Here is a 25,800-nt window from a genome sequence, read left to right on the forward strand (position 1 = left end):
AATAGAAAGTTTTCTATTTAATCTGGCAATATCATCATCCACTGTAATTCCTCTCCATTATCTGTAACATCGTCTCTTGATCGTTCGATATTAAATTTAACAAATTATTGTTAAGAAACTCAAAACTATAAAACATTGTTACAACTCGCACCTATAGACACTACATTGTTTCTGACACTTCCGTATCCGATCATAAATCATCGATTCCCAAAAAGCAATAGGCTGTCACGGATACAAGAAACTGATTGTTCTCTTCCCGAATGGCCAGTCTCTGTGTTAAACCTGAGAAACATCTAGCTTCTCGGAAACTGACACACGATAGATGAATCTCTGGCTTAAAAGATCTTAATTTTACACATAAGCTGTATCAAACCTACACTCACGATACCGTTTTGGATGTTCACACACTTTAAACAACGGCAGTTACAGGACCTTTAATTAACTCTAATTAATTGACTTATCATTTCCCCTAATCGATCACCACTGAAGCCCCCAACAAGCGGCGAATACGCTTGATCTTTTCTTTTTTTTTTTGGGTGGCTGATCAGTGAAACGGTCCTGCTCTAGATCTTGTCTGATCTTGAACCCATGAGCTTGGACGGGGTTGACCGAGAAAATAAAAGAACAAAATAAATCGTGCCAGCATTCGCGGTCGCGTTCGTTCCACCTACTTTACACCTAATACAACTCAATTGATTCGTCCGGTTGCCAGCGGACGACCCGATCAGCTCCATCGCCCAGATCGATTTCGAGGGATCATAACAAATTATACTGTGCGTAGATCTATTCCGCTTCAACGCGACTCTTGGGGCCGGACCCGATCCCACCGGAGGTCCGGTACGGTTCTCCAAAATCGGTCGGGAATCTTCAGCGATTTCGGAAAGACATACATTATAATGCATTAGGGTTTCGCGGGTGATTTGTGGAGCTTTTCTTTCCCCAATGCCCGGGGAAGAAAAACACAAATAAAAGCTGAGCAGATTTTGGTTAGAAGAAAATTTATTACCGCTAATAATCCGTACTCACAAACCGCGAACAATCGAAAAATGATCGAGAAAGAAGACGAAATTCGGGAGGGCGTGCACTTTTCGGAATCGTTTGATGCCATGATTTTTACCGTACAAGAAGCTGTTTCCATTCTGCTGATCACGTTCGATAAATCCCGTAGCGTTTGGGATGGGAAGAAGATGCATTAAATGATTATTTATGCAAACAGCGCGTGGGCTTTCGTGATATGGAACAAGTTGCAAAAATGACAAAAGGGTAGCCATCGCGTGAGCAATTGATTAATTATACCCGCCAAAAAAAGGGGCAAAGAACAGGATGTAGGAAAAATAAACTGTTGGATTAAAAGGTCAGCGTGAATTATAACTACTGTAGGAAACAAATTGGTTCGATACAATGTACATCCAACAATACTTTTCTATTGAATATGTACGCATATATCCTAATCTTATCTAATTTAATTATCGCTGGTTGCACTTCAATTATCACTTTAAAACAGATCTAAATTTTACCACGTGCGGGCATAAATTTCAGCTAGCCAATATTAGCAACGCCCTTCAGATTTTCCCCTTTAAAATGAATAGACACGTGACACATAAACAATAACACCTACACTATTAACCTTCGCCCTCTAGTCGGTCAGATTAAAAGAATCGCAAGCCCGTACGATCTTTTCCATTTCCGTGTTGTGCATTTCCGTATGGCACCAACGATTCAAAGGTGCTCATGCCGACACGCTCAATGTAGCGCGTCGTTCCGGGCCGACCGTCGGGAAAATCTATACGATCATATGCATGTGCTTAAAAGCAAATGAAAGGAAAGGTTAAATGTTGGACTCCCTATGCATGCGGTTCGATTTTTATTGATTTTTTCCCGTATCTCTCCGCTTCGGGGCGTGTAAGATCGTCGGTCATAGCTGGTTGCATGTTTGCTCGTTTGCCTACCGATAGATTTTTCAACCACGTTAAAATAAAAGCTCTGGACTGGAGTACCGCCAACTGATCGAAGTGTGAAAGGGAATGAGGATAGATAACTACAAAGTTCATGTTTGAGGCTGTTATCGTGTGAAATGGTTTTAAGATAATCCGGTTGTTTTCGGATGCCGGCAGTAGTTTAAAAGATGTGTAAGCTGCCGTGAGATATACGCATGAATTAACCGGGAAGTATTGGTTCCTATCAGAATTTTAAAAAGTGTGTTAGTAAAAGATTTACTACACCAAACAACATATCCGAAAAATCTTTCTTATTGACAAACATTTCTTAATTTGTGTTTCTAGTAGAATCAAAAATAAAAAGTCATTCAAAACACTTAGTAAACCACATCTGAAGCTCGAAATAGAATAAAACTGCCAACATCCTATGTATCCAAAGCAGCGTTAACCTTATTAACAATAGAGGCGCTAAGGAGGAACCATATCGAAAACATAAATAAATATTTAGTTAGCTCTGATCAGTTCCAATCAGGTTCCGGGTTCTTCTTTTCATGCCGATAAGCGTGCCTAAACGAAAACCAATTCAAATCATTTGTAAAGGGTTTGTTGTGTAAAACGAACGAACCACATAAACGGAAAACGCTTTATCCTCAAATCCCTGATAGCCATAAATTTGAAGCCGCGTGGCTGAGCTTGATTCCCTCCGAATAGTAATAACGATTCGAATGCCAGGCTGAAACATAGGAAGGAGCATTTTGAGGCAGATTGGTAAAGGTTCTGAAGAAGAAACAATGCTACCAAACCAGTTCAGTTTGTTACGATTTACTTCATTAAAATATTACGATATCCTGCGGTGTTGTTTTCGTCCATTTGTTTCATCGCCTACGATAATGAACGTAAATACGGCGTGATCAGCAAGCTGGTAGGTACCAGCAGTGAACGATTTGGCTACGAGGCTTGATTTTTTTTTCGATAGGAATATTTCTTCCATCAACTTCGTACATCCCGTGTCATTGACTTCAAATTTGACATCTAAACGTTGATCGCCCGCGTAACGTTTCATATCTTCAATCAATCCAGAATGCAGAATTTTTACTTGCCACCATAAAACGATCAATATCATACACTTTGTGGCCGCAAAACATTGTGTCACATCAACAGGATCAAAGTGTTACTTTATTTTACGACAAACCAATCATCCAGAACCCATCGACGAACGCGTCGCGTCGATCATACAATCTTACATCAATTTTATTTCGCCATTCGCCAAACAGATATTTGCCGACAGCGAGGCTTCCCGTTGCGGGATTCCTGTGGTGTTTGGTTAGTTTGATCACTTCGAGCGCGCTAGCTGCTAAAATTTCGCGCGTCACCAAATTCTGCCACACAGCTCAGAGCAAGTGAAACATTAACTTTAAATAAATTTCCCATTTAGCGAATGTTTTATGGCACTACTTTGATCAGGAAAATGTCGCTGACTTTGAGCTTCCGAAATGAAATAGAACGTTGTATTTTATTGCCCAAATTGTTTCCCATGCTGCAAAACGAAACTGCACATTGCAGTTTCATTGCAGCGAGCGAGGAATTTCTCCAATGTCCAGCGTCCTTAACAAAGGCAATGATCGAGAAGCGCCTGCCGCCCTGCACGGTTGATAGACGTTGATGGCGATGTTTTGCCACGCAAGAAATTTGCTTCCATCAAAAACCACTTATAAGTAATGACGTACTGACTGCCACAAAGATTCCGGCAACGTGTAGATTTCGGGATGGATGGACAGGGACGCCACGCACGCTGAAAAAAAATGTATTCGAACCTCGCGAGAAAGTCCGTCCATCTGAAACAGCGATCTTCGTTTGAATAAAATAACGATTGGGCGGCAAACGCTGGCACCCTTTCCCTGCCCAACTTCAACGCACACACACATCCATTTCAACCCACGCGCAAATCGTTTGATTCTTGATGAAGCCGGCCGTAATACTAAACCGACGAACTATCTTTGCCTTGAGTGTTGCACGGGGCTAAGATTGAGCCATTTGGTGTGTGTGCTTTATTTATTAGAAACTTCAAATTGAACTTGACGGTTTTAGATAGCCATATGGAAGCTGTGCGGAATGTGTTGCGATGATTTTTATGATGATATGTCGGCACTGTTCACGGTAAGTGTTATGTTGACATAAATATTAATAATGTTGAAAGCAGCAAGCAGGATATTTGAATCGTGCTATTTTGAGTGATGATTAGAGATTAATTGCTACTAATCGAGTGGGTAGGTTCTGTGAATTTATAGAGATTGAGCATCATAATGCAACAAGTTTCTAGAGGTTTAATCATGTATTAAAAGAAGTAACATCGGCACAACAAAGTGAAAGCAATCGGAATAACCCTATATGAGTTTTGTAGAAATTCCTCGAAATGCACAGAACTTGACCAGGATTAATGCGTGGTTGCATCGTAGAAATGGAGCTGAAATATGCCCACTCGCACCACAAACATACAAAACAACTAGATCTAATTGATAATTCCAACCGCGCATAGCCCAATCCTATACATCTTCCAACCACCGGATCATGCTGGGGGCTTGCATGCAGCAGTGCATCGTCGGAATGTTCCTATCATTGCGATGCGTGCCTGCTGTCCATGAATCACTGAAATGTATCTCCATTTCCTTTTTGTCCACCCAGCAAGCAGCACCGCGTAAGAATCGTAACCCGTACAGTGCCCGTAGATCTAGATTTTGTTAGATGTCAGATGCTGGGGAACTTGTTCCAGGTTCAAGGTTGAGTGCCTTCTCCCCATCTGGCTCAGTTAGGAATGGGTGGTGTATTTGGGGAAAGATTGATCAGTCAACAGTATTCGTTTTCACAAAGTTTCGTGCGGTACGCGTACAGTGTCCATGACCAATGACGTTCGATTTCCAAAAGGAGATTGACGGAAGTCGTGACCTGCTCACGGTGCATGTTCGGTTAGCTAAGATCAAACCCCATTTGCCAGACAATCTGGTGGTCAGATTAGGTTGCAATATAAACCTGTCCGAGCCGTATACACTTCTTCCACCGTCAAATCAGTGTCGATCAAAATTGCATTATTCGATAGCAAAAGAATCGAACAACTTGCTTTAGAATTTGTATCTTGAAGCCTTTTCAAACCGTATGACTTCACGAACGCATACCTATCGAAGTTGTGGCAGTTGTTAAAATAAAACGGTATACTTTGAGTTCCGTTTTGTAATGACATTAACGATACGCGATTAAGATTTGTGACTCACGAATGCTTTTAGTTCGTATCGACAGCCTTTCTCTGCTAACGTGTTTCCAGTTCGATACTGCTGGTGCAGATCACCGCAAAACACTCGGCCATGTGCTCCACAATAAAAAAGAACTTAATGATATTGTACCACGGAAAGTGGCAACTGATAATCTTTAGGAGAAGGATGTAAAACTTGCACTTTTATTAACCAAGTTGGACCATGCTGTGGTGGTGATACCTTTTTATAGGTCCGGTTTTCAACTTGATCTGGAACATCCACCCGCAAAAATTGGAAACATTTTGGGAGTTTTATTTTGTAAGCGGTTTGGATTTCATTTTGCACAAAGAAAAAAGCTATTTGGAGCACACTTCTTCTTTCCCACCGATAAAAACGTGCAAAACCCGGCCCGTCCAGCGAGGAAAGTGATCGCGTAGGTTCAGTCGTGCGCGAAACATGATTCCTTTTCGCGAATTTTTGCTGATCGCATCGGCGACACCATACATGGGTGTGATATGCTGAACTGTGTCGTGTGCTTACCTTGACCATGACCCTGAGTTAAGTAACAAACCAGATGGAAGTTCTCTTTTTTATGTAACAAACGATTGGAAAACGAAATAATTTTAATCTTTTGAAAGTGAATATCAAAACGTTCGAAGCTCTTGATGCTCTTAATTTGCACTTTCGAATAATTTGCAGATTAAACTCGTTGAACATTTTTGAATTATTTGGCAACAAGAATTTAAAGATGCGCATTGCTCACGTGCTAATGACTCAAATGCAGTGGAATTTAAAGCAATTGCAAAAACTAGCATGGAGCTCCTCAACGCTTTTTTCTTAATCTGCTCCACAGGCACGATTATGCAAAAAAAAAAACAAACACCTCTCGAGGGGTGAGCATTTTGCCGGCCTACGAGCAATTTTGCACGTAGACACAAACCACCGGTTCTAAACGGGGGTGGAACGGACCATTGCGGACCACAGTGGAGTTGAAGTGCTCGTGCAAAAAAAAGGGCGGAGGAATATTGGGTGCCGCCGAGCGGGCAATTTAATAATACGCAACCGGTTGGTTGTACGATCTGTGGATGCATTGATATGATTTATCATCTGACAGGAAGGAAGGTTAAGCCGCAACGATAGGGGACGACAACATGTTCCGAGGGGGCTTTCGGGACGTTAAATCGTCTCCTGACCTTTCGCCGCTGGTTTCGTGTTGCGTGGAGAGTGTACTCGTGTTCGCACGCTACGCTTCTACTTTCATTGTTACTCAGCAGGATAAGTCCCAAGCAGGCCAAACGTGATGGTTTGTTTTACTTAACTTGAATAAGACACTGCACTTCTGCTTCTTGTTGGCCCTCCACAGGTTATTGAGCTGCTTTTATTAAGAAGCAAATTATCCTGTTTAGCCAAGCGGGAGTAATGTCAAATAGGAAAGAAAAAGGAAAGAAGGGGAAAAAGTTTCATAATTTATTATAAAATGCGAGATCCATTGGAACTCTGGCACATAGAGTCTGGACGAAAAGCATGTTCTTCAAGACTATGGATTCTATGAAAAATGGGAAAATGACTGCAACAAATATTTTTATTTATTTTATTATTATCAATATCAGCATCAGTTAATTTGAAACATAATTATTTTATGTTTGGAAAACCCCTATCAGAACATCAGTTTGCTCATAACTACCTTTTGCAACAATTTATCAACTACCTGTAGGATGTGAAGCGCGCTTCAAACAGGCTCAACCCAACCCATCCAATGGACAACGGGCCGGAAACTAATCAACGCCGAACGATACCATCGTCGATCATCAGGAAGAGCCATTATTTACGAGGTGTTTTTACACCGACACGTTAAACCGAACGTCACAAACAACAACTTAATCTCCGCACTGATGAATACGATGATCAACGATAGCAAAGGATGTAATGTGCCCCAGATATCTAGGCTGGTTGGTGCTCTGTAGCACTGTATTAGCTCTGTAGGATGGACGCCAAAATATGTGCACCTTGGTTGGTGGGTAGCTAGCATAAATCATCGTCAAGTACCTTTAATATCTTCATATCGCTTCCTTCTTTTGCCCTTCAGATAAACCGCCCATCGACCGCTGACCGCTGACCGATTCCTGAACGCATGCGGTCACCCCCACAAACGCACCCAATTGAAAGTGATTGAGAGCGATCAATAAATTGCCCAGCGCGATTTCGATCTCGGCTGGCTGCCTCGACAGTCTTTAGCCGTAGCAGTTTGGCGGCACCAGAAATGGTTTCCATAAATTACCTAGTTGATGAAAACAGTTGTCAGCAGTAAAAAGGGCCTTTGGGAGCTGCCGCGATTGCGTTTGCTGCCATCGATGATAGTGGCCGATTTCAGTAGCGTTATGCCAGTTCTGGCATCATGCTTCGGTACAGTATTGGACTCGGTGAGCGTGTTGATTGCTGGTTGGCGTTCTAGATACTGCAATTAAACTGACCAACGGTATTTCAACTCCCGTAGCGCAGTCCGTGGCGAGACTTGGGTCATGTTACGGTTCATTGACCTTACACGATGCTATGCAATAATTCTAGAAAGCTATAATTGTTTTTAGAAATTATGTAAATTAACATTAAATTCAATTTAATTTGATACCTAAGAATTTGGTCGCGGAAATGTTTGATTTTCTAACTCCGGTTTCGACTATCTACTTCTCCAATTAGATTAATGTGGGAGGTGTTTCCAAGACAAGAAAGAATCGCATTTAATTGAATAGTTTCAAATGCCATCACAGATAAGGAGATGGGTACCGCCTCATGGTTTGTTAAAAGCGTGTGCCAGATTTCTATGACACAACCAACGATCCAACCCGAACGGAACGGATACCCCCTCAGGGACCTTAATCACACCACACGGATCGAGTCACCCGCACAGGGTGTCAAATGGAGACGCCCCGATTTGTGCAATCATTTGCAATTTCTCTCTGTATGCTCGCCGCTAATCAACGTAAATCTTTTGCGCCGTATGTTAGCAAACGACTTTGAGAAATTTTACTTCAGGGCTGTTCAACCGTCATAGCGATCGTCGCTCGATCAAAGCGCGGCAAGCGATCGTACACCATGTTGCCGGGGCCGTTTAATTTTCCCAACCTGGCAATTTCTCGAACGCCACCGGGCTCCTCCTACTTTTCCGTTTCACTTACTGCTTTTTCAACAAACTGCCTGTCGCCTTTCTTACCAATTTTCAGCAAAAGGCAGCCAAGTGTGGCGAAAAGACGCGACGAGGCAGACAGCGCCACATAATCACTTTAAGGCCAGCTCCAAATGGCAGCAAGCGGAAAGGGTTCCGCTTGGTGAGTTTTGCAAATGATGGTTATTTTCCGGTTGCAAATAAAAAATGGAAGTGTTGATTGAATCATTAGCAACAAATAATCATTATTTGATATTTTTGTGCCCAGTACTCAACTACTTAGTTTAAATTCCTCGATAAGATCATCTGGATCTGGAGCTGTTCAACTTTCGCTCAGAATTAATTAACTATTTTTGAATAATGTTTTCCCCTAAACAAACAATAGCATTTACTGTATATGATCAAATGCAAATTAAAACAAAATATATTTGAAGACAAAGGTAGCTGTCAAAGTCGTCTCATCTTATCGTGATATTTTTATACACTTTTTTCGATCATATCCCCAATCATCCTTCCTTCACTTAAGACGGCATCACGACTCGAATTAATTCTAGCTAATAATTAAGTGAATGATTTCAATTGGCCTAGCACGTTCGTAACAGTATGACAGATCCATGGACCAACCACGAAGAGTTCAAGGGTGTTTCCCTTGCTGTCCATTACAGGATCTGTGTTTGCTCACGATTTCAACAACAATTCTGATGCTTCTCGCCATGGGCAAGTCTCATACGATACCTGAAGATTAGTCTTGAATCGTTTAACTAAGAGTTTTAGAATTATAATTGCTAACCACGAATGATGCATTATAAATGAAGAACACCCACCAGGAGCAAATGATAAAGAATATAAACGAAAAACTGTTTTTGATCTAGAAAGCAATCTTGTGCAACTTGAAATGAATAAAGTAAAATAAAATCAGAAAAAAACAAGATCTGCTAGATTTCATTAAGTTTCCAGCTGTAACACGGTGGACGGTGGCCAAAGTCCTTCGCATAAAACACCCCCGCTTACCGCTCTCTACCGGTAATTAATGGCTGTCGCAGAAAATAAAGTTTTCTATCATTCAATCATAATTGCCTACCTGGCGGAATGGTAAATCAGATGCTGGAAACGTTCTGTGGAATGTTCGAACCAGCCCATATCAACGCCAGTTGTGGACGCTGGAAGGTAAACATATTTTATAGCACACCAAAGTAAAAGGAGCGTAGGGCAGTTTTTGAAACGCTTTCGTTATGCGTTGATAAAACTTGACAAACTAGTTTTGAGTTGAAGAGCTTTATGATCCTGCTGATTTAAAGATTGCTTCATTTGTACGACTTTTACATGTAGAATTTTACCACCATAAAACCCATGATTCACTAACGCTATGTTCAATACAATCTGGAAATTACAACTGAATCATCTGTGGTGTCACAGGAAACGGGAAGTTCCATTTCTGATGAAGACGTTTACTAAATGCGAAATTTCGCGACAAACTGGAAAACTTATTGATATTCTGTGGGGCACTATTGGATTATAGAATTATAAAGGTGTATGGAAAACCCCAGATACATCAGTACACATCCTGCATAGAAGTAGGTAAGGGTCGTGAATGAATGGTTGATAATCATTAGCACTACATTTAATTGTTACGAGAGAAGATGCAGATAAAAAGTCAAACAACATTTATTTGTGACAAGTTAGCTTGATATTTATATTTATGAAGTCACGCAGTAGTAAAAAAATATGTTTAAACAGTGCGGTCTTACCTGTGGGACAGATCTGGGGATTTTCGAATCCCATTAACCTAATTGGCCCTTCCACGCAATCGAGGTGGACTCAATCTTCACATTCCAGCCATTACCACAACAGCGTTGCTGGTGAATCGGTACGTTGCAGAGCAGGGTTGCCTGTAAATCGGGGCTCAGCACGTCGATTGTGCTGGGAATCCTCCAATTATAGGCTCCATTGCCACAACGTATCCGTGCCTTTGGGCAGTGATCCAGCAGCTCGCATACCATACGGTCCCTACTGTCTCAACTAAAAATATGTGGCAAATGATGGTCGACAGACTTCCAGACTCCAAACTGGCTATGGAGTCACCATCCGTGGATTGGCGATGGATTTGGAAAAACGTCACCAGCTACAGACTTTCATCCGACCAACGCTCGATACTGTATGTGCTGGTGCACAACAAGGTGCCACACGGACTGCTGCTCAACAGGATGAATCGGGCTCATTCAGCCTGTTCATTCTGCTCCCAGCCAGAGACTCTGGAGCACAAGTTTGCCCTGTGCTCCAGGGTGTCTAGTGCTTGGAGCATACTGATGCAGGCTATGGAAGCCATTGTTCCAAACTACAACCTCAACTTCCCTTCCCTCCTCTTACCTATTTTAAGTCACATTAGCATAAGTAAGAGGATTGCTATCCTACGTTTGTCTCCAAACTACATCATCCACATTGTTGGAAACAACAATGCTGTGATAGTAAAACCTGTACGTCGTCCCTTCATGTACCCCACTTTTCTTTTGTAAACTAGTTTTTAAGTTGTTTTAAATAAACAATTTTTATTAAAAAAAAAAACAGTGAAACATACTCGATTTAATAGTCAGTAAATATCCTCAATGCTGCGATCAAGACCCTTTCCTAAAACAGAAGCTCTGCCGTACACTGGATGTGTGACAGAAGAGAAATTGTGACAATTAGTCACAAATATCAGCTAACACCAGCCGACAAATTGACGTAGAGTTGTAGCGTTGTTATGCACTTACTTATTCTTCTTTTTCCTTACGAACGCTTTCGGTAAAACTTAAAAAATCCTGAAAACCACACAGTTGTGCTTCTGACTCTCTTAGGGGGTTATTGTTGTGATTGCGTTGATCGCAACTATCAGCGATCGTTGAAAGAGGGATCGATCACCGGTCGCTTAGCGGTAGCAGGTTATTCTTGCCATTGGCGCGTAACAACCAGCAACAGAACCGTATCGAGATCTTGCGCGATGGGTTCCTGTAGTGTATGTGTGTGCGTGTGTAACAGAAGACACCAGGTAGGGGGTACAATGGAAACTGTGAGAAAAGTAACATGATTGATCCTCGCCTGTCAGCCGGTTTAATTAGGTGGATTAAGAGGTTTACAAGAGGGTTCAGCCTTACACGGGAAAACGGAGCAAATGGTGGCGGTCGTGTCAGAAATTTGTCACTCTCGTACTCGGTTTCCGTTCACGCGTTTGTTGCAATGTCGTGTTGCGGAAACAGCAGCTCAAACTCTGTTCTTCGGGTGAGCAACCGGTTGTCCTTACGCTATCGGCTCAACTTGAAGTGTGTTGTTTACGGTTACGGGGTACGGAGGGGTTTCTTCCTTTAAAGTGGTCGAATAAATACGTTTCATACTGTGAACGTTTGGAAGGATCCTCTGTCTCTCGATGTAGGAGACGACGTTGTGCTTTTCAAACTGTTTGGAAAAGGCTACACGATACGAACGTCATTTCGTAACGTTGTAAGCCAATTTCAAAACACCTGTTCTGTACGTGTGAGTGTTTTTTTTTTTTTTTGGCTTATGAGATCATGAATATTGCAGACGCAACTAAAGAGACTACTCATGGCTGGATATACTGTTACACGAATCACCAGTAAATGAAAATAAGATCTCTTGCATAGATTTGATTCAATAAACTCTTTGAAACGAGATACCCTGGAATATCGTGCAGACATCGATAGATGAGTTAGGCGTGCTGATAAGAATCAACAGTAATGAGAAAACTGGAGCAAAGATGGTACCTAAGCGCAAAATTAACGGCACAATCATTTGCTTATTAGGATTTGCATAATGTCGATAGGCAACGAGTGCAGAAATTGAGGGCCGAAATACGATCTTGTTTCACTTGAATTTTACATGTCACTCCATTATCAGTGCTGCATGCGGTGAAACGATCCGGACGGGATACAACACTCGATCCTGCCGTGTGACGACCGACGTCACATGGCGGCCACCAGACTGTTCTGCTAGTGTTATTATTTGCACGCCAAACTGGGTTAAAACCCTCTATTGCTCTTTACTCTCTACTCTGTACCGTGATGAAAGTCTCAGGAATTCGTCTAATACGAATTTTTAATGATAACTCTAGTACGCCTAACCAACACTAAGTTCTTTCAAGTTAGGTTCACTGACTGATAAGCAGTTAGCCAGTTAGCTGGCGTCTATAGTTATCATCCACTATCTTATCTCAAGCATTTACATCTTTCATACATTTGGGTAGGACGTTTGTATGTATCTAGTGGTGTTTTTAGACTTTTTTTTGCAAACAACAGGTACAAAGGTAGCTTCATTATTGACAGGAGGAATTAGCGAATCCTACTCTGCGTGCGAAACATTGCAAAAGTGTGTGGTTTCTGTACAATTGCGTGTATGCGCAAACATTGGCAAAAGATAAGAGAATATACGCAGTATAAATATACACAAAATGCCACAAGACATCAATTTATTTATCAGGTGTGTTGTCATAACTTGCTCTAATAGGAATGTCTCGTTTCTGGAAATTCTGCATAATCAAACAAAACTATCAATATACTAAAACTTGTAATAAAAACACTTGCTTATATTTTACGTAACATAAAGAACGGCACACTGCATAGGTCAATGGCCGATTCGTCAGGTGCATTCCTAGTACTTTACATTCATAACCCAAACAAAATTGACCCTGACCTACATTAACACGCTGTAAACAGATGGTTTTAGTACAATTCCCACTGAGAGTCTGCTGATGTGCTAAAACTTCTCTCTCACCGCAGCACTCACGGCTGCTCACCGCTCACTGTTCGATATTACACGCACACACTGACAACGCTCGTTCGCTCGCACATAGCAGAGTGTAAAAGAATCAGAGAAGAGAAAAAACCAAACACAAAATACCAAAAATAGACTGAACGGTATCGAAAATTTTCAACCGGTAGTCGTACCAAATGCCATAAACTGCACTATTCGCTAGCGGAGGTTTTAATTGTGCACTCTGCCAACACTTTTTTCCGGAATAAATGGTATTTACACACATGCACGACCTTTCCCACGATGATTCATGGAACGGATGTCACAAGAATGCTGAACTGTGCACAGCACCATATCTTTTGCACCAACAACACTACACACGAACAACACTATTTTCAAAGCATTCACACACGGCACCGAGCGACGGCTGGTATTATATTTCCTACCGCACTGATAAGAAACGATTCCGGAACAGCATTGAACTTGACCAGAACGTACACATTCCGGCAAACTCGAAACTTACCTTTCGCAGCTGGAGCGCATAGACCTTGGGCCGATTTCGATAGGTCGCTGCGGTGAACGCGAGCAGTCCACCACTCACCAAACATATGTACCGTACCGTCGGGTGTTGGTACCATTTACGGGCACTGGAACTATTACCGAAATTACGCGATAACACCGAGAAAAATGGATTCGATTTCGAGCAACGCACTATTCGGTTTGTGTACATCGCCATTTTTCTTCCTGTGTATTGCAAAAAGTCATCGGGTGGTTGTGCGATTTGTTTACCTTTTTCTTTAGCTTTGGCTGTCAAACGTGAGAGGCGCGTTTATAACTGTGGATCATTACTTCCAGGGGGTATTTGAATCGAACGGTGAAAGCAGCAGATAGGCCGAAATTTCTAATGAATTTTCTATAGTTGTGGATTAATATTGTAGAAATAAATCCAACCAAAAAAAGTTCATGTCTTTCCAATACGAACCTATCTAATTTAAAAAATTAAACTTGAAGGATACATTTAGAAATGTATTTTTGAAAATAAATTAACTTCGTCCCATAAAACATCCTAGCAAATCAAATCAGAGGTAGTTTGCATAAAAGGGTTACATCAATAAAAGCAAATAAAATTATTCATCGATAACCCCATTGCCCGGCCCTCCAACGAAGTGTGATGGCACAGTAGCACCAGCACCATTATACACTTCCGCTACTACTGATTTGCGTTGAAGTTAAAGAGCGTGGAAAAGAGTTCCAACTGCGCCTAGCAATCGCCTCATGCTTACAAAGTAACACTTTCTACCGGTTACAAAACCAGCTCGTTCCAGATGCCCCAGCAAGCTGGCTCGAATGAAAAATGATCACTATTTGCGTGCGATTGACTTTATCAAAATACAATAAATTAATTTCTCCCACATTCCTTCCTGAGCTCTTTCGCTTGCTTACGTGCGTCTCGAGGAATGGTTCGTTAAAATTGGAACACACTTTTCGCAGCGACACGTTAGGATTTAGCTTATCCTTGACTAGTCCCAGCAGCAACGCATTGACTCTTTCGCTGGGAAACTTTCGCGCACGACGGCCTGAGGAGACGCTTGAATTGCATACGCACGCTATGGTGGCGACGTAATTAGTATTAATTGCTAGACGTTGTATCGGTTTATCATAATCGGCATAGGTAATTAACTATTACTTAGCTTATCGCGTTAGAAGCGAGTTTTACAACTCTTGTCATCAGGATCTATCACAGAAAAGTTGTTCGTTGATGAAATTGCACAGATTACAGGTGGATCGGAAACGGTTTGCATGCGGTTCAGTACTGGTTGTCCATGCACCGTGATCTTGGCTATGTTTGTCGGTATATCTTTAAAGATGCAAATTCATCTAAGATCGCACAGCACTTGGCAATAATAAATTATCACATTCTTCTGCATCTCCATGCCGCTCGATGTAGAATCATTAAAATCCACCAAGAATTTCTATTGAATCGAAAGATCTAGGTAACGATGCTGTCCATATTTCCCTCTTGAGAAATGAAGCTAAAGTTCAAGTTTATCGATAACCATCGGCTAAAGAATAAACAATCATCCGCAGTCTATGATTTACGATTAATTCCAATGTGATCGGGAACTAAAGACTATCGCGACGAAGTTAACGATCGGGCAACATGGAACTACATGTTCTATGATTATCGATCCTCACAAACGGTACAGGATGGGGCGATAAATCTGTCATCGATTTAGAACGCACCGGAACTCGTGCTAAATGCTGTGCCAGTGAGCGCAAAACAAATAAAAGAAGATAAAATAGAGAAAGAAACATGGACATGATTTCTCGATCGCACTAATTGATTGCTGAAAAGATAAATTATTTCGCACCTTGTGGCGCACCACGCAAAACAAAATACATTTGTAAAATGTTGTCTAGGAATTGGGTTCCAAAAAACAAACTACAAGACAAATTGCATGATTTTCTCTCTAGGCTGCCATAGATCACACGTTGAGACAGGTTCTGCTTTTTTTTGCTCAATCTAGTTAGTGAAAATATTAAGGAAAAGGTCATTGAATTGATTTAAATTTGAGGGCATTTATTTATTTTATTTTTTGCTTGGAAATCTTTTGCTTACTATTTGATTGAACTATTAATATTTTTGTGTTTGTTAGATTATTTTTGTTTTCAGCTTTTATAGCTACGTCATTGCAATTTTAAGCGCACAAAGAATTGATCCCTACCGGTTGTTGAGTTAATTAATTAAATTAAATCAAAACAATAAACAAACAGTCTAAAATCACCTTTCTTATCAACGGTGTCGCGGCTCGGTGGCGCATAACTAACCGTCAACAATTCATAATCAATCGTTTCCAAAACATGCACGCACATACTGATGTTTGTCGTAATCTTCAGAACATAAATCAATCGGTAATCTTAAAGCGTTTATGCACTACACGGTTATCAGTTTAGATGGTAATTTAATTCAATGCGATCGCAACCCTATTTATGGCAATAACGAACCCATGACAGAAGGGGTTTGATATGAAACTTTGTACCGTCCATAGTCACCAATGGATTAGTCATTTGTCGATAGCAAATTTATATTGCTAAACAAGAAGAAAGATTCTTCAACCAATTTCAATTTTTGGGTACAGGTATCAACTGTCTCCAACTGATAATTTCCCGAACCGGCATTTCCATCATGCTCCCCAGCAGATTCGTGGGGGTTGATGTCTGGTTCCTGGTTGTGTCCGACTGGGTCTGCGCCATGTGCTATTCGCAACACGCTGATAACACCTACAGGCGCACGCGCTCTCAGCGCCATTCGTTTACCCTTCCCTACCCTTTCAAATGCTTCCGTTTCTATGCCATTGGTCAGTAACTGGACTGCGTTGGGGTGTGAGTACGTCTGAAGGTAAGCCACCATTCGTCAGTAGGTTACGCGAACGTCACACAAGTTAGTTACGAGAGACGGCGACGACCGCATCGAACGCGTGATAATCAGCAAACGTCATAGTGGCGCAAAATTCTAAGCAAACTCGGTTTCTTTTTCTTTCTTACGACATTTCTCCTGTATGCTAAACTATCTATGTAAACACTGCACAATCAACAAGATCGGCGATTTTACATTCTCTCTACAAAAACCAATGTTCTGTTACTTTTAATTTTGTTATACAAGGTACAAGGACTTTGCATGAATTTTTAACTAATTACTACTAATTGTTATACATTTAGAAGTAAATGTATGAGCTTCGCACCCCACTTTCTTATACCTTGTGCTCCCACAATCCTTATTCTCACTCTAAAGTGATGGAAATGGCGGAAATATGGCGTACGGATGCTGTGCGTTGATTGATTGTTTTAGCTAGTGTTATTTGTGTCGCTACGACTTAACATCCTGTTCTTCCTTTTCTTAGCTACCCGCGTACTCGCCACCGCTGTCCCCAACGATCCCACACCGATGCGTTTATGTTAAACAGTGATTTTTTTTTTTACAACCCTTGTGCAAGAGTGGGGTGCTGTCGGGAATTGATTACTCCGGTAGTATTTCGCGATCTCTTGACCGTCGACACAGGTCCCGCTGCTGTGGAAAAATGTTTGTGTATGTGTGATATTCGCACGTATGCGTGCGGTTGTACCGGTTAGCAGGCGAGTGGTCTACGTGCCAAACGGCAGCTCCGCCATGGTTTCCGCGCCAACGCGGTGGCTGTTTCCACGCGTTGCGCGCTACCTTTTTTTCCACGGCCGGGTCTTATTTTGTGCTGTTGCGAATCGAAAGCTTGCAGAAATGGGGAGAAAAAAAAAACACCATAGCATAAGCACACGACGCCGCACCGTCAGCGAAAAAAAAAGGTACAAAATGGGAAAGATTATGCGAGAGAGCCTGAGCACACGTGATGATGAACGGATTGCTATCATCGCCAGAACACGTTTTGAGCGGTACGAAGAAAATTCCTCATGACGTCATGAGTAGCTGATTTAACGAAATGGGTAAACAGCTTTTTAAAAGATTTAAATAACGAACGTCGTTGGTGTGATCGTGACGGCCGGAAGTATGATCGAGCTGATCAAAAATATTATTTTGCCTTCCAGCAAAGGTCAGTGAAATAGATCCCTTTTTAACCTTGCGTTGCTCGTAGAACACATGTTGGGGCAAAATAAATAATCTAATTCACTATTCATTTTGCCACGCAACCACTTTTCCCTTATTCGTTCGTAAATCAAGGTCCAGTAATGTGGGCTCTTAGCATGGCTTGAATTTGGTGCAATTCGTTTGCGACTGTCGGTAGCAAAAAGCATTTTTCGAGATAAATTATCAATCGTTAAGTCATGCCAACTTGCAGTGCTTTGATTATTGAATGGGACAGCTATGAGCAATGATAGCCCGTTCGCTATGATCGAATTTGCTAATAAAAAATGGAGTTTGATTCAAAGTCTGCGATAGAGCTTTAAACACAAAGTCACCTTACCTGTAGTATTTTGCTAGGAATCCCGCTCAAAGAAACATTTCAAAAGACACATTGCTTCATTTGTTTTCTACTAGATTTCGTATATTTTGTAGCAGTATTATCGTATTTCTTTTTAACATTGTTGTTTGCATATTTTACAATATCGGCGTAGTTAAGACTGTTGGCTTACTGATTAATTTGTTTCTGTTTTCCCGTCGCCAGCTTCACTTACATAGACAATTAGTTTGTTTACATGCCCTTTTGCTTGCCGTGGGGTTTACAAGCACAATAACTAGATTAAGCGGTTTTTATCCATTTTTTGTTACACATGTTTCTTTATCTCTTCACCCACTTACTGCTTTAGTGGTTATTTTATTCGTTCAGTTTGCTGTGTTTCATTTCTAATCATTAAGCGCTACTATTTACAAATACACAGTTTACGTCTATAATTGCTGAGAATCGTTACGAACATTTTATGGTTGGATGTTTTCATTCTCATTACTTTTTAAACTTTGTGTTTTTTCTTCTTTTGCACATATAAAACGTGATGTAATTTAATTTACTTGATTACTAGCCCACTTTCTTGATGTTGTAATATCTGTCTTTTAAGTCAATTCCAATGCATGACGCTACACGTCGATCAGGTTGGTTCGCTATTTTATCTCTACAGTGTGTGCTGCGTATATTAGTGATGTTATAAAAGAACGATCTATGATTTTGCATGTAATGACTCAATGCTTCATTTTTTTTATTTTGAGGCGGTATTATTTTTGCGTCAAGCAAAGCATTTGTTTTTTTTTTAATTTTTTATGGAATTTAGAATATAATTGATACTTTGAGGGATTTTATAAGACACTCAAAGATATTGCATGTTTAAACAAAAGTAGTAGACGCTAATGCTTTTCATATTCCCTCACATTACAACATTATATGGCACTCAGTTCTTCGATACTGTTAGGCATTGACTTACATGTTTGCTTTTCTCTAAGCAGAATTAAGCTTTTCTGACTTTCATCATCAAACCGGAGTGATGGAAACGCAACCAAAATGTGCGCACAGTATAAGCAAAAGCACTGTTCTATGAAGTTGTTGTCATTTTTTTTCTTCTTTACTACCTACGTGAACGTTACGCACTAGCGATTCAAGCTATGATGAGGTGTTCAGTTATTATTACTTTTCGAGAGACATCGGTTGGAATAAATTTTGAACAAAAGCAAAACAAACTCACGACTATCGGATTAAAAATAAAGCACAATCACAAGATCGTTCTGATTACCTTCACATTGATGGGTAAAAAGGGTAAGCATAACTAAATAAGTTATTAATGACTAGAAGAATTATAATGTAATGCAATTAAAGAAAAATACGATTTCGCAGAAGCACAGGAACGACGCAGTACTATAATAAAACGTGTGCAAATGAAACTCGTTCAACATTGACATTTACCTGACTGTGTCTGTTGGCAGTAACTGAAGCCATAGTTTGGCCACTTTTTTTACAATAAATATTATGATTGAGTAATATTAACTCCATAAGCTCGATTGACATGCCACACGTGACTGTCAAACAGTTGGATAACGGTGCAACATTAAGATAACCGAATGCCGGCCTATCTGCTTTGTGTATGATTATTTTACGGTGTTAAAGGTTGCAAGCGATGGATTGAACTGTTTCCTGAAATTGGGTATTATTGTCTATCATTTGCTGTGTCAGAACGAGGTCAGGCTTTTTCTGTATCGTTAAATCTTACCACCTAGCTCCACTAAGGACTTGCACTATTTGGTATTACTTGGGTGCTGTGTTCTAGTCGTTCGTTACGGGGAGGTTTTGCATGGATTTACAGCGTAGAATCGAGGATCGATTCGGCGAAATCCGTAAACCACTTCACCACGTGGTTCGGACTGTCGTTTGCGATAAAATCGTTCGATGCGGTAGCGTCTGTTTCATAGTAATGAGGACTGTGAGCTTGTACACCTTTACAAGGTGTCCACACGTTGTCGTTCCGCCGCCGCTTAAATGTCTAGTAAGTGTTGTTCGAATTCTGAACTCCTGAGTTAGATCTCGTACAAGTTGCGACTTTTGTTGAGTATTTTGTTTTTATATAAAGGCTACAATTATTCGGACATTTCTGGATTTTTGTTTTTGTAATTCTGAATAGGTACCGTCTAGAGTCAGATCCATTCCGTTACGGTGTTCTGCTGTACGAACTGAAATTCTACAATTTTTTGTGTAGTACACACTACGCACCCTGAATGCGAATGCTTCTATGTACACAGTATCTATCCTGTACCCGACAAAAAAAAGCACAGACTTTTTAAGGGGGATTTTGTTCTCCACATAAACGATCTTTACAACGAAAACATAAATAAAAGTTTGACACACCGATCCTAGTTTAAACTTAGCGTAGTTAGATGACTGGTGGACCATTTTGCAATACTTTTCTACCTCACATATCCACTAACTATGTACAAGCAGTACCGAGTAGAATCGAAATGTCTGCGAACACCAGACAAGATGAGTTTGTTTCTGCAGCAGGAACGGAAACACTTAGTATCCTGTTGTGGACCAATCGTTTAGAATATGTTTAAAAGGTAAACTACAGTTAGAGGCGTCATGGAAGTATTTCCGAACCAGCAACAAAGATAGCAAGGATTTTAAGAATTGTAACCTACTGTAACGTACTGTAACGGCATGTGATGAGAGTGGAAATTTCGATGACTGATGGTGCAAACTTTGATCTGCAAGAGTTCAGTCTAAATGTTAGTATGCCAAGGGTGTAAATGTTCCGGCTATTTGTAGAAAGCTGCTCTGTGGAATTGCATAGCACGATCAGCATTAGATAAACACAAACACAGCAAAGCATCGATAAAGTTTCAGCACTAACAAAAACACGATTGGCATTAGCCCTTCCAGACACTACCGCCAAAAAAAAAAAGGTTTGGGAAAATAAAAATCAGTCTCTACCGTTTATCAGTGATTTGTCACGCGTGTTTGAATGAGATTTTGACCTTCCCGTCCACCATCTTTCCCCGGGTCCAATGTATCTTACTGCCAATTATGGTTATCAATGCTTATCACTGTTGCATCCAGCAATTCTGCGTCCGAGCTCAGGTGACAAACCAATGGTGGTGGCTGGTGGGCTCTAGAATTGGAGTAACTTTGTCGTTTTTTTTTTGCGTACAGGTTGGTTATAATTCGCGACATGTTGGACCTTTTGTGCCATGTTCGCTCCGATCATAGATATAGCAAATGCACAGTGGCACCGTACACAACGAGCGTGCTTAGGCTAAGGACACTACAGCAGGATAACGTTTTGTAGCGGATGCGCTGCTCGGATACCGAGCTGGTGGGGAACAATTCGTGCCAGGAGGAAGCAGTGGGAGATCCTGGAACTGAAATAAACAGCGGAATAGAAGAAGAAGAAGAACAGGAAGGTTTCGAATTAGGGCACGACGCACTTTTCCCACACACAAGTGAACTCACAACTCACACAGATACAGACTCATGGAACGAGATGGTACGATTACAATTGAATACGGACACACGCCTATGATTGATAAGAAAGCACACCCAATTGAACGCTATTTCTGGTGATGCGACATGCGATCATGACCATGATGCTACACATAAAATAAAACATGCAAAAAAGACACACCATATCAACCACCTTGCAGGAGACGTGCAGCAACAATCGAAAAGGTCCTGTTTGTTGAAATGCTACAGGTACGGTCCACTTTTCCTTGGCCGATTCGGTTCGCCAAGCCATGCTTTTGGTGGTCGCTTTTGAAGCCTCGTTTTAGCACCTCGAAAGTGGATTAAACATGCTGCTGGTGCTGAAATCAAACACATTACTGCAAAAATTACACACATGCATACACGCAGAACAACGATCTACAGAAGAGCCCTGACGGAATGTTAGCAACAGGAGTTGCGATGAGAAGTCATGATAAAATTAGACACTTAGAGGAAACTGATCGACATTCTTTAAGGTACAAAAACGTGCAACAAGACATAATTTTTTTTAATATCGTGCAAGGGTAAAACTCACTGGACTAACCAATTGCAAACGAAAACCAAACATTGGCAATTGGAAACTGTTTGTTAAATTCCTTTGCTCCAATGCATGCGTTAGTGATCAACTGCAGCTCACAGAACAAACGCGCGAACATTTGCGGATTGATGCGAAACAGAGGGACATATGAAAGGATGTGAAGATCTCGTTCTATGAGAGAATTGCTACATAACTGGATGCAATAACTGAGGTTGAGATGGAAACGCAAAATGGCAAATGCTCTATATCTATGATCGGAAAACGGTAACAGGTAGGAAATAAGGAAATGAGACAGAAGAAGAAGAAAAACAAAGATTGCATCGCGGAGGAGCCACCCAGTAATAAAAGAATAGTTATGACAAAAATTGTCTCAAGAAAATGCCACGAAAGTTGAAGAATATTTTTGCTCAATGTGGTAAGAGAATAGTAAATCTGGTTAGTGTAGTGTTGCTGTGTTGTGTTACTAATGCGTTACGCATAACGCATAACGCGGGCTACTAACTTAGCAGGTTGACCGTCACGTTGTGTCAGTGCCATATCGAGACATGCATATCGGTGGCATTACCATTCCTCGTTACTCGTCCGATTAATCGTTCATCCAACGCTACTAATCAATCGTCCACATTCACATCCCCGCCAGTTCCGTACCGCAGCCCTGCGTTTGCGTTTGTTGGCTTGTTTGGTTTTGGGTTAATGTTTTCTAACGATTTAAATGTTGTTTTTACTTTGTTTGCTTGCAGTACTGTCGCTGTTTACTCGAGCGCAAATGTACGTTCTGTAACGTGTGTAATGTTCAACGGAAAAGAAAAAAAAAAACAACTAATAATGCCAAACACTACATTGTACGCGCAAATGGAAAGTACTTCAAAACTCCATATCATCTAAGTCTTCCTCCTCCACAAAGTTGATAGCATGACCAGCATGAGTAAGATTACCTTCGTCGAGCTCGTCCAGCTCGTCCACGAGCTCGCCAGACGGTTGCAGTACGTCGTCCAACTCGAGCTCGGAGTCGTCGGACTGTTGCGAGGTATCCTGCAGATCGTTGCTGATCGTCGTCGGTTTGGTGGTGGGTCGGGGCGTTGCTAGTGGGAACGGTGTCGTAGGACGCACCGTGCGTGCGATCGTTAATGAGGCCGGTTTTGGATGGCTCAGCTTGCTGGTCACTATACTCGCACCGACAAGCTTGATCTTGGCCGAACCGTTGCTTGGTTTGGTCTGGTTACCGTTCCGCTTTCCGCTGCCCGGTTGATGCTGTTGCTGTGGCTGCTGGTGGGGCTTTTTCGGCTTCCGAGACTGCCCGCCGACGGACGGGCCGGAACTTCCGCTTGGCGGTTGTGTTCCGTTCCGCTGGGGGCCGGCTGGAAGCTTTTTCGTTGGTTTTGGCTTCCGGGTATTTGGTGTTGCTGTGAGTTGGGCGTACGGTTGACCCGGACGATTAGGTCCACCGTTGCTAATACTTGCTATTAGACTATTTGCACTGCTGCTGTTGCTAATACTACTACTGCTGCTGCTGCTATTGCTGCTGCTGGTGACGTTGTTGAGACTGGCTGACTGGTTGGTGCCTGCGCTACTTCTACCTACAGAACTATTGCTACTGCTAGGGCTGATACTGCCACTATCGCTACTAATACTACTACTGCCCCGGGCCTGTCCCTGGTTTGGGCCTGCCTTCCTCTTACCGCTATTTGTACCACCTACGCCTGTGCCCGGCACACCCGGTCGGAAGCAGTGCTCTCCTGGCACCTCATCCTCGCGACATTTCCGCCGCTTTTTCTTCTTCTTCTGTCGCAGCCCCTCCTTCTCGTCTTTTCCAGAAGCGTTTGGCTGATTGTTCTTCTTACCACCACCAGAGCCACCACCACTTGTTGCAACGCCTTTCGCCGAACCTGCCTGCGGGCCACAGGCCGGTCGTGGGCGCATTTCCTTCGCCGTCAGCTCTACCAAGGGTTGCCCCGTTTCGCACAGCTGGTTCAGTCCGTGGCGAACGTGGTCAGCACCGAACAGCCGCGAGATGAGCTGCTCCACACGATCGTGAGCCACCGTTTGGGTGAGCGCCTTCGTGTAGGTGGCCAGCTTGCCGAGCGTTCGATTGACTGGGATCTGGATTTTGCGTGGCTGGCCCGTTTTGTTGAGCGCCAGATACAGCGTCCGGCGTGCGTTCGAGTGTTGCGTGGAGGAATACGTGTTGTAGTGATGCTGCTCCATCTGCTCGTTGAAGATGCAATCGTCGGTGAATTCTTTCTGCAAGGGAAGAAAACGGGAGACTTTAATCAAGCGACTGGGAAAAACGTCTTAATTTGGTGTAAAGTGCGGCGCCAGGCCAGAATGTGCTACGATTTTGGTCTGCTTAGAACGGCAATTAGCTGTGTCGGAAAATAACGTCCGCTTTGTAGAGCCGCTCATGTTGTAAGCAATTTGTGGCTCAAGCTAATCGAGTTAACGCCATCAACGTAATGTCTTAATATGGTCCACGCGAACCAGTTGACAACTGTTTACAACGCGTTGCTGTAGTGGAAGGCCACTACACTGTTGGACACTGTTTTAATCATTCGCATCATTTCGCGCGGACACGAATTAATTAGAATACAAAATTGCGTTTGAAGCCGGGTAACCATACTTGTGCAAGAGGCAAAGACATGACGCCGGTCGGTCATGTGATCTAAGTGTCGCCGTTAAATGATATTCTTCCGGGATGTTTACTGTCGGTGAAACTCAATCTAGCCCCGTTTTGGGTCAAGTGACGATCGTGGATGGTGTGCATTGGTGCCGGAGAAGGCTTGTTACGATCGTTCCTAGCACTCGCACGTCACACGTCGACTTCCCTTCTAGCGGACACCATGATACCATAGCGACCTTCCGAGAACTCGATGCCCAAGGCTGCTGCCCACAGAACGCCACAGCTCAACAGATCTATTCTCATGCAACTTTGTGTTGTACGCATTCCCGGAGGTTTGGTTCAATCGATTGAAAGTTTTGTTAGCTATCGAAAAAAAACTAACCCCAGACAGAAGCAACCCTTGCGGGGAGAAGCTCCAAGGAAGCAAGGAAATACAAACTGGAAAGAAACCACAAAAAGTACAAATCATCATCATCCCAATGTCCCGTAGCGCACAGGTGTAGAAAGGATCGTTGTCTGGTGTGTCCTTTTTAACACACCAAAGTGAACGAGAAGGCAGACGATCTGATAATGTTCGTGCTGTACGATCCTGCCTCAGACTGCTGTGGACCGGGTACAAGGGAATATGGTCCAAGACCGTCTAAAAAGCAATAAAATTTGAATCTTTATTGGACAGGTTGATAAAGGGGTAAAGCAATCCGACCGATCGAAGTTAACGAGACGATCAAAGGAAAGTATTATTAACAATCAATATTGGGACATCGATGTCGTTAACGCCACGAAAGGGTCGTCACGGTGACTGGAAATGGATCGTTGCCGCACCGTTTCTTGGTCTCTCGCTTTTATTTTTTGTCGCGTCACACGCCTTCCTATGTGTCCTAGTGAGAGGAAACGAGGAAAGACAAGTGTTTGAAACCCCTTTGGTGTTCTTTGAGAATATCGTTAAAGGACCTTCGATGCTATCAGTCTACAAAAACGAAGCTTGGTGTGAAAATAGCAGTTTATTGTAACCCTCAAGATCATGATGAAATTGCCCACAAATCGCATGTCGCAATCCGTAACCCTTGTGGTGATTCTTAAACATAAAAAGAATATATCATGTGTCAAAATCTTAGA

At 42.0% G+C, this 25,800-nt stretch overlaps 3 protein-coding genes across 6 annotated transcripts in view; 1 reads left to right on the plus strand and 2 right to left on the minus strand.

The window, feature by feature from the left end:
- LOC126557606 (calcium uptake protein 3, mitochondrial) overlaps nucleotides 1–13,831 on the minus strand; it is a 41,775-nt gene extending 27,944 nt beyond the window's left edge. For all 4 annotated transcript variants that reach the window (XM_050213447.1, XM_050213446.1, XM_050213445.1 and 1 more), the window contains exon 1: nucleotides 13,606–13,831. In XM_050213447.1, coding sequence (XP_050069404.1) covers nucleotides 13,606–13,818 — 213 coding nt within the window. In that variant the 5' untranslated portion in view covers nucleotides 13,819–13,831. The remainder of the gene's footprint in view (nucleotides 1–13,605) is intronic.
- Nucleotides 1–25,800, plus strand: part of LOC126559023 (glutathione S-transferase 1) — a 435,657-nt gene that overhangs the window by 254,136 nt on the left and 155,721 nt on the right. The gene's annotated exons all lie outside the window — the stretch shown is intronic.
- The window catches only part of LOC126557121 (uncharacterized), a 43,424-nt gene continuing 40,515 nt past the window's right edge, over nucleotides 22,892–25,800 (minus strand). The window contains exon 3 of the mRNA XM_050212786.1: nucleotides 22,892–24,308. Within this exon, the coding sequence (XP_050068743.1) occupies nucleotides 22,932–24,308 (1,377 nt within the window). The 3' untranslated portion in view covers nucleotides 22,892–22,931. The remainder of the gene's footprint in view (nucleotides 24,309–25,800) is intronic.

The sequence above is a fragment of the Anopheles maculipalpis genome, chromosome 2RL (genome assembly GCF_943734695.1).
Source record: "Anopheles maculipalpis chromosome 2RL, idAnoMacuDA_375_x, whole genome shotgun sequence".
Classification (NCBI taxonomy): domain Eukaryota; kingdom Metazoa; phylum Arthropoda; class Insecta; order Diptera; family Culicidae; genus Anopheles; species Anopheles maculipalpis.